Source organism: Egretta garzetta, unplaced genomic scaffold (genome assembly GCF_000687185.1).
Source record: "Egretta garzetta isolate BGI_Z169 unplaced genomic scaffold, ASM68718v1 scaffold912, whole genome shotgun sequence".
In the NCBI taxonomy this organism is placed as follows: domain Eukaryota; kingdom Metazoa; phylum Chordata; class Aves; order Pelecaniformes; family Ardeidae; genus Egretta; species Egretta garzetta.
Window position 1 is genome coordinate 115,400 of NW_009258882.1, and position 7,362 is coordinate 122,761.

General features: G+C 44.8%; 1 protein-coding gene across 1 annotated transcript in view; it reads left to right on the plus strand.

Annotated features, from left to right (window-relative positions):
* The first annotated feature begins 1,724 nt into the window (after positions 1-1,724).
* Positions 1,725-7,362, plus strand: part of CDC25A (cell division cycle 25A) — a 13,135-nt gene continuing 7,497 nt past the window's right edge. The window contains exons 1-6 of the mRNA XM_035889482.1: positions 1,725-1,805; positions 3,807-3,861; positions 4,581-4,616; positions 4,767-4,803; positions 5,219-5,320; positions 6,678-6,794. Of these exons, the coding sequence (XP_035745375.1) occupies positions 3,851-3,861; positions 4,581-4,616; positions 4,767-4,803; positions 5,219-5,320; positions 6,678-6,794 (303 nt within the window). The 5' untranslated portion in view covers positions 1,725-1,805; positions 3,807-3,850. The remainder of the gene's footprint in view (positions 1,806-3,806; positions 3,862-4,580; positions 4,617-4,766; positions 4,804-5,218; positions 5,321-6,677; positions 6,795-7,362) is intronic.

A 7,362-nucleotide genomic window follows, 5' to 3' on the forward strand; every position in this document is an offset into this window, starting at 1 on the left:
CCCCCGCCGTGTCCCACCACTACCACCATCTTCTCTTGGTTCTGCTCTGGGCATCCACCTCACTCCGGAGCCCTTCCCTGTGCCTGCCCCCAGGGCTGGATACTTTCACTTTTCCCATAAATTAACCCTTGTACCTTTGTGTCTGTCCTTCCTGCCTTCCATGCCACGTTGGCTCCATCATCTCAGCTCCTTGCTCCCCATGCACATCCTCACCCGGTTCCTGCACACCCCTCCTCTCTTTACTGTTTCACACATGGAAAATGCTGCAGTCCTTGGGCTGTGCTTCTCCTCTCCCCCCATAACTGTGCGGTTGCTCAATCCAATTCTGCTGTTCCTAGTCTCTCACTCCTTCATCTTGTTGTAACCTCTACAGTTTGTCTCTTGTGTGGCTTCTGTTTTGCACTGGCCTACTCTTGGGTCCTGATGGCCCTCCTGGTATTTGTCCTTTGTTTGCTGTTTTTATACCGTTCTCATTTCTGCAATCACCTGCTTTCTTTATGATCCTTCCCTCCTTCAGATTCCCGGAATTCCTGTAAACGACTTGCACCAGTCCCCTCCGTGTTCATTATTCTGTCCTTTGAGTTTGTAGCCTTAGCATGTGCCCTGGCACGGTTTTTTAATTAACCCATGTGATGGAGGAGCCACACTCAAGTAGCTTTTTCCTCATTTAAGGTAATGCAGAGTAAGGCTATATATGAGCTGTATACCTCTCTGTATTGAAGCCGCCGTGATCCCTGCCCACGTACCAAACGAGTGTGTGTGGCTCAGCAGTCGGGCAGGAGAGCTTGCCTTGAGGTTCCCTGCCTGCTCGCAGAGCAGTGCTTGTACTTGCACGCATGTCAGGTCAGGTGTTACTCAGTCAAGCCCTGGATGCTTCCAGCCCCTTTGCCTACAGAATGATTGAGACCAGTCTGATGGTTATGCAAGCAGGAAAGAACTTAGTTGATAAGACAACATTTGAGAGTTAAGTACTTATAAAAATGAGTTTGAATTAGGAGTTTGGTCATTTTTTTATGCAAAACAGTAATGAAATGAGTGGCTGCCAAAGAGAGGGTTGCAGTCCCGAGAAAATTAACGGGTCTCTGATCTAGGTGTTTTCTAGAGAATGGTTTGGGAGGTGCCAGTGTGATGCCAGGCACCAATATCCTACTGCACACTGAAAGTATTTTTAGTCCTAAAGTTTTATTGCAAGGCTTGTCACTTCTTTGTATTAGAATCCTCATTTGTGAAGGCACAAGCTCAGGACAGGTTCTAAAACACCGTTTCAAAAAAATCCTCACATGGCATGGTGAAGCGCTTGGTACTTTGGTGTGAGGTGACCAGAAAGGCTGTCAGGAGAATGATTGTCTTAAATGATACTCTCCCCATCTCCGTTTTGGAAGCCTAACTTGTAATATTATCAGCACTGCATGTGCAGGTTTAAAAAAAAACAACAACAACAACAAAAAAAACCCCCAAAACCTGAAGCTTAAGTCCGTGTAGGTGTTAGATCTGAGGATATTTGTCGGCGTGGTGATCTGGTGGTGGTATTGGCTGTGTACTCCGCAGAGCACAAAAGGCTGCAGCCTGCAGGATTGCCAGGCTGGAGTCCTTTCACTTGGCTGATGATAACTGTTCCAGGTTCTGATTAGCTGTGCTGTATATCTGCGTTTGGGCACTCTTATGTTGTATTCCTTGCTTTGATGAGCATTTAAAACAAATACCTAACTTCCTTTACAGTCAGCATGAAAATGCTGAGCAAGATCTGGGAAACAAGAATACTAATGGTTTACAAAGAACGGTGTCATCGGAATCAACAGACTCAGGTACGGCTTTCTCGATTGATCAATAACAAGTAATAAAGGAAAAGCATCGCATCTTTGCATGGCTCCTGCTGCAAGCAGCTTCCAGGGCTTGGACAGAGAACTAATGCTGCCTGCCTGCAGTCTCTTCTCATTCTTACACCCTTGACAGGAGGGAGGCAGGCAAAACAACACTCAGCAAGCTTCTGCAGTTTGTGATTTGGGTTTTTTTAGCTTTAATTGTCCTGGAGTATGTTAGCAGTAGAGCTAGCATGGAGGAAAGACTGGTTCTGCCCCCACAGGGGGCACTCGGTCAGAGAGGGCTTTTTCCTTTTTTTCTTAGGATGGCTTTTAAGACGTGGTTACTGACCTGTCATGCTTTGTACTCCAGGGTGTTGTTTATCGCTGCCATTTTCTGATTGCCTTGATGTTCTGCTCTGTACATGGTAGTAGGTCAACACCTTATCGTGGGTGTATCAGCCTTTCTTGCAGTAGAGATGGCTGAGGATGAAGGCTGCTAAAGATAGCCCAAGATAGGCTTCAGCAGTGAATTGGATTCCCACCATTCTCTAGTCTTGTATTGGCTTGTGAGTGTTTATAGTTGCGTGTTGGGGCTGTGGTCTGGAAAACTGATAGATAGTGTTTGATTCTTCATTGTTAGGATCCACTGCATATCTGCGTTCAGCTCTGAATGGGACCGATTTCAGTTTCTGCCCTCTGGAGGGTGATAACTGATGAGAGCAAGCTGTCACTGCATGGTTTTTCTCTTTAAACCCAAACTCTGCTAACTTGCTCTGCACACTCGAGTCAAGGCTGTTGAGCAGGCTTTGTCTTGTGACTTGGGTTTGGGTTTTTTTTTTTGTGGCTTTTTGTTAACATGAGCTGGCTTTTTATTATCTGAAACCTGGGGAGCTGCATCTTAGTACTGATACTTGCACAGAAGCTTGTTTGGTTTTTTGGTTTTTTGGGTTTTTTTCAGGGGAGATATTTTATCAGGGCAAATGAAATAAGCTATTGCCCCGTAACTTGTAGAATCAGGGAAGCTTCTGATGGTCCAGCCCAGCGATGGAAATCAGTGTCCCCATCTGAATTCATGCACCAGTGTGACTGTGCATGGTATTCCTAGCCTTCAAAGAAACTTTATGAACTGCTGAAACACAAATACAGTTTGCAAACCACAGAGTGGGATAGAATAACCAAGCTTGCTAAATCTCTGCTTTCTTCTCATCTCTTTTTCTTTTTTCCTGTCTCCAAAGCAGGCCTTACGTGCTTACAAAACACTCACGATTAAGGATTCTGCTGTGCCGAGACCACTGCCTGTTATGTTAGTCAAATTAGTTCTTTGTAGTTGTTCGTTTTGATCACAGTCGCTGAAGTAGCCACAAGTCTTGTTGTGATGGTACAGAGCGTGTTCTGGTGAGCTGTTGGCCTCTAGGGCTTGTGAATGCTACCATAAGACAAAAACTCCCTGGGGAACCTGTGTTGAAGTCAGCTTCATATTGGACTGTTCTTAAATGCTGTAGCTGTAATGTTTCGCTTGGTTTGTGCTTGCGGAGTGCTTGCTACTATCTCCAGTGCACTAGCATGCGTTAAGAAGGGCCTTTAGACTACTTTTTTTGGCATGAGCCCAAAATTTGTTCCTACAAAGAGGTTTAACTAAAAACATGGTTTTAAAACCCCTAAAGGACCAAGTTGTTTATTAAGAGACGTGTGAGAGAATAAGCCAAGAGCATTCCATGTTATGTGGCAGCGCTCTATTCTATGTGACAGGTTAGGCAGGGCCAGGAGTGCTTTTTTTTTTAATTACTCCTATTTTTCCCCAAGCACTAACACCTGATTATGGCCAAAACCAATGGTATGGATTAACTGTTACTTACTGCTATGCTGGGGTGAGGCTGCAGACGGGACTTCCCACTTTAGCTTCCTGTCTGAGCTCAGGGTCTTTCTGAGGAAAACTACAGCAATGTCCAATACTTCATGTGTCCTAGATACTACGCAGTAGAAAACACTGTCTCTCCTCTGCAGGTTGTGCTTTGGATTTGCCCGATCCTGCAACCTCGAACGATATCATGGAGGAAACGTATGTAACCATATGCTGTGCCTGACTTCTGGCATTTCATGTTGCACCGTTAACAAACATAGGCTAATGAGAGGCTTGACGTGGCTTTTCCTTTGCTGGCACGTGTGCAGTGGGCTCTTCTCTCTGAAACGTCTAGAAGCGTGTGCTGAAGTGCTCTGTGGCTTTGAGCTGCTAGCCTTTGTCTGCAGAGTACCCAACGAGTCTCGGGTCTGAGTTACCCTTGTACCAACCAGGCTGAGCCTGACCTCGGCACCTTACCAGGAATCTGAGGCTGCACCAAACTGCATGCAACTTGCAGTTTTCACTCAACACTTAAGTTATAATTTATGCTTGTATGTGCCTTAACTGATACCAAGAAGTTGCTCTTAGCTTTGAAGTTGCCACTCTCCATGAGATTTATTTTTCTTTTCCTAATCTTCTGTCCGTGGGGATGGGGGACAGATGCCCTTGGTCTCTGATGTACTGAGCTCTTCTTCCTTTAACCTAGCTTCCTGTCTAAACAATGCTGGAAAGAATTTAAGGAGAGGAGGAGGAGTCTAGCTAGTGTTTCAAAACCTAGGATGGGATAAGCTGGCTATAAAGAGCTTTTGAGAAAGACTAAGTGTCATCAAGAAGCGTGTTGGCTTCTGCTTAGCTACCACTCCATGACTGAAAGACCAGGTTGATTTTTAGCGTACTATCCTTTGGTGCTGACTGTGGGGCATCTCACTTGCTTTTAGGTTTGAGAAAGCAATTCTTGAATCCAGCAGACTGAAGTAAGTATAATTCTACTTTAACTTCTTTGTCAGTGACTCTTGTAGCTTACGGAGTTTTACGGGGCGAGGCGGGGGGGGTGCAAAAAGTGAGTTCTACTCATGTTACTGTCCCAAAATGTTGAAATAAGTCTTGGTTCTTTTTCATTGTAGCATTCGAATGCCTTTCAGAAGAATACATTCGCTGCCAGTAAGTGAGGGTGGTATTGATCTTGTATAAATGTTAAAGGATTTAGCATGTTCAGTGGGGTTTTTTTTGGTTTTTTTTTTTTTTCAGTTGGATGCATTCCATGACTTGTCAGTTTTCTGTCTTCAAGAACAGCTGCTGTGGTACTTAATGAAAACTGCCAAAATTACAGCTTGTAAACTCAAAATCTCATTTAAGTTAGCGTGAAATTTCAGTGTTGTGGCTTTGTCACTGATGCAGTTGAAGCGTTTTGGTACCTGTACTGAGATGTCAGCATCAAAGGCTGCTGTACACAGTTTGCTCCGCTCTGTAGTCGGAGAGCTTACAGTCTTTATTAACCCCTGTTCTGCTTAAAATGTAGTTGTGCAAAGACTCTGTTGCACAATACTGAACTGGCGCTTCTGTATGAACGTTTTAGCAAAGCCTCCTGGGATGCAGTCCTGCTCTGAAGAGAAACCATTCCAATTCCCAGGACAGCGATGGTTTTCAACTGTTGGAACAAGATGAAAATAAAGAGAATGTAAGTGTTGCTTTCCCTTGCCTGCCACGATACGGTGTAAGAGGCAGTGCCAAGGAAGCTGAATTGGCACAGCCCTTCAGCAGGGGACAGGGTGGAAAAGGCTTCCCTTACTCTCTGCCCGGCTGTAGTTTGGATATAACGAAGTTTTGCATAGCTTATCTTGGGGGAACTTGCAGTGAAGCGTGACAGCCCCGATTATAGCGACTGCAAACTGATGACACGTTAATAAAAACTTGGAAGACTTTGACTGTGCAGCTCTACCTTCGTACTACTGAACCTGACTCCTTTTAGGCTGTATTCATACTGCTAGCTTTGGATAGCTACGAGGGGTGCCTCCAGAAAGCTGGTTAGCTCGCTCACCTCATCTCTTGCCACTGCTGGCACGGGGAGCCCTGATTCCTCATAGCACCAATGTCCTTTTGCCTGCTTGGTCTGGAAGGCTGCGCTGCTGGCAATGCCATCGGTAGGACTGACATGTGGGTGTCAGGAGAGTGCCTTGGCTGCCTTCAAACACGATTTCTCTTGCAGAGAAGCTGACTGACAAAAGAAATAGAAAAGCCTTAAGCCTGCAGGTGATATAAAGAGGCTAAAAGCTTGATTATGTTAAACGAATCACTATTGTCACATCTTTAATTTGAAAACATTCGCCTTCAGACTATTCCTGTTGGCAGCAGGGAGCTTAAATCCAAACTTCAGGTAGTTTTTGTTTTTTTTTTAAAAAAAAAAAAACTGCAGAAGGCTCCTCATTTTGGAAACTCACTGCCACAGGTTGCAAGCGTCCCTATAAAACCCATTCCGGGGTGCTCCTGCTGCCAACGCTGATGTGAGCCTCGGCGAAAGCCCTCAACCATGCAACTGAGGTAGCCCAACAACCCAGGAGGTTCCTACAGCCCCCGAGTCCGACTGCCACACTGGCGCTCATCTCTTGCCACTGCTGGCACGGGGAGCCCTGATTCCTCATAGCACCAATGTCCTTTTGCCTGCTTGGTCTGGAAGGCTGCGCTGCTGGCAATGCCATCGGTAGGACTGACATGTGGGTGTCAGGAGAGTGCCTTGGCTGCCTTCAAACACGATTTCTCTTGCAGAGAAGCTGACTGACAAAAGAAATAGAAAAGCCTTAAGCCTGCAGGTGATATAAAGAGGCTAAAAGCTTGATTATGTTAAACGAATCACTATTGTCACATCTTTAATTTGAAAACATTCGCCTTCAGACTATTCCTGTTGGCAGCAGGGAGCTTAAATCCAAACTTCAGGGAGTTTGGTTTTTTTTTAAAAAAAAAAAAAAAAAAAAGGATCCTAGCAACTTACACAGTTTGTAATTTTGGTAAAATAATCACTTTGCTCCTTTTTAATTCAGGAATCGTTTGAGTTTAAGAAGCCAACCAAACCAGCTTCTCGTAGTTCTGTGCATGTCTATTCCCGTGATGGAAAAGGTGCTCCTGGACCAAGGCAGAATTCATCTCCAGCTCAGACAGTAAGTAATACAGTGTTCTTCACAACTAATTCTCACCTAATCCTCTGCATACCTACTCTCTGGGAGGAAGAAAAATTGCATCAGGGTTCTATGACAAGGCTGTTAATCACCACTATTCATGTGCCAAATTGAAAAACTTACCTCACACTTGGGCTCATGAGATGGTCAGAAGTTTGAACGTGGATCTTTCTGTAGCCTGTGACAGATTAGCGAGTGCTGAGCTGAGGACATCGATGTGGAATAGAGGAAGCTTGTTTAGAATTATTTTCATTGCCAATAAGGTGGTAGATATTTATATTGAGGCAGATGCATTTGGAACAATGAAGCCAGCTGTGTAGATGCAACTGACTCTCGTCCAGATAGACATGCAGGAAGAAAATACTGCCTTACTCATATTCTGTTGCTTAGAAAAAACCAACTGGAATAACATGATGGGTCCTTGCATGGCAACAGAGCTGGGGGGACTAATCCTTGCCTCCACTCCTTGAATCTGTTGGTCCTTCGTCCTGCTTAGGACTCTTGATTGTGTGCTTCTCAGCTGCAGAGCTTTTATTAATTCTTGTTCCTG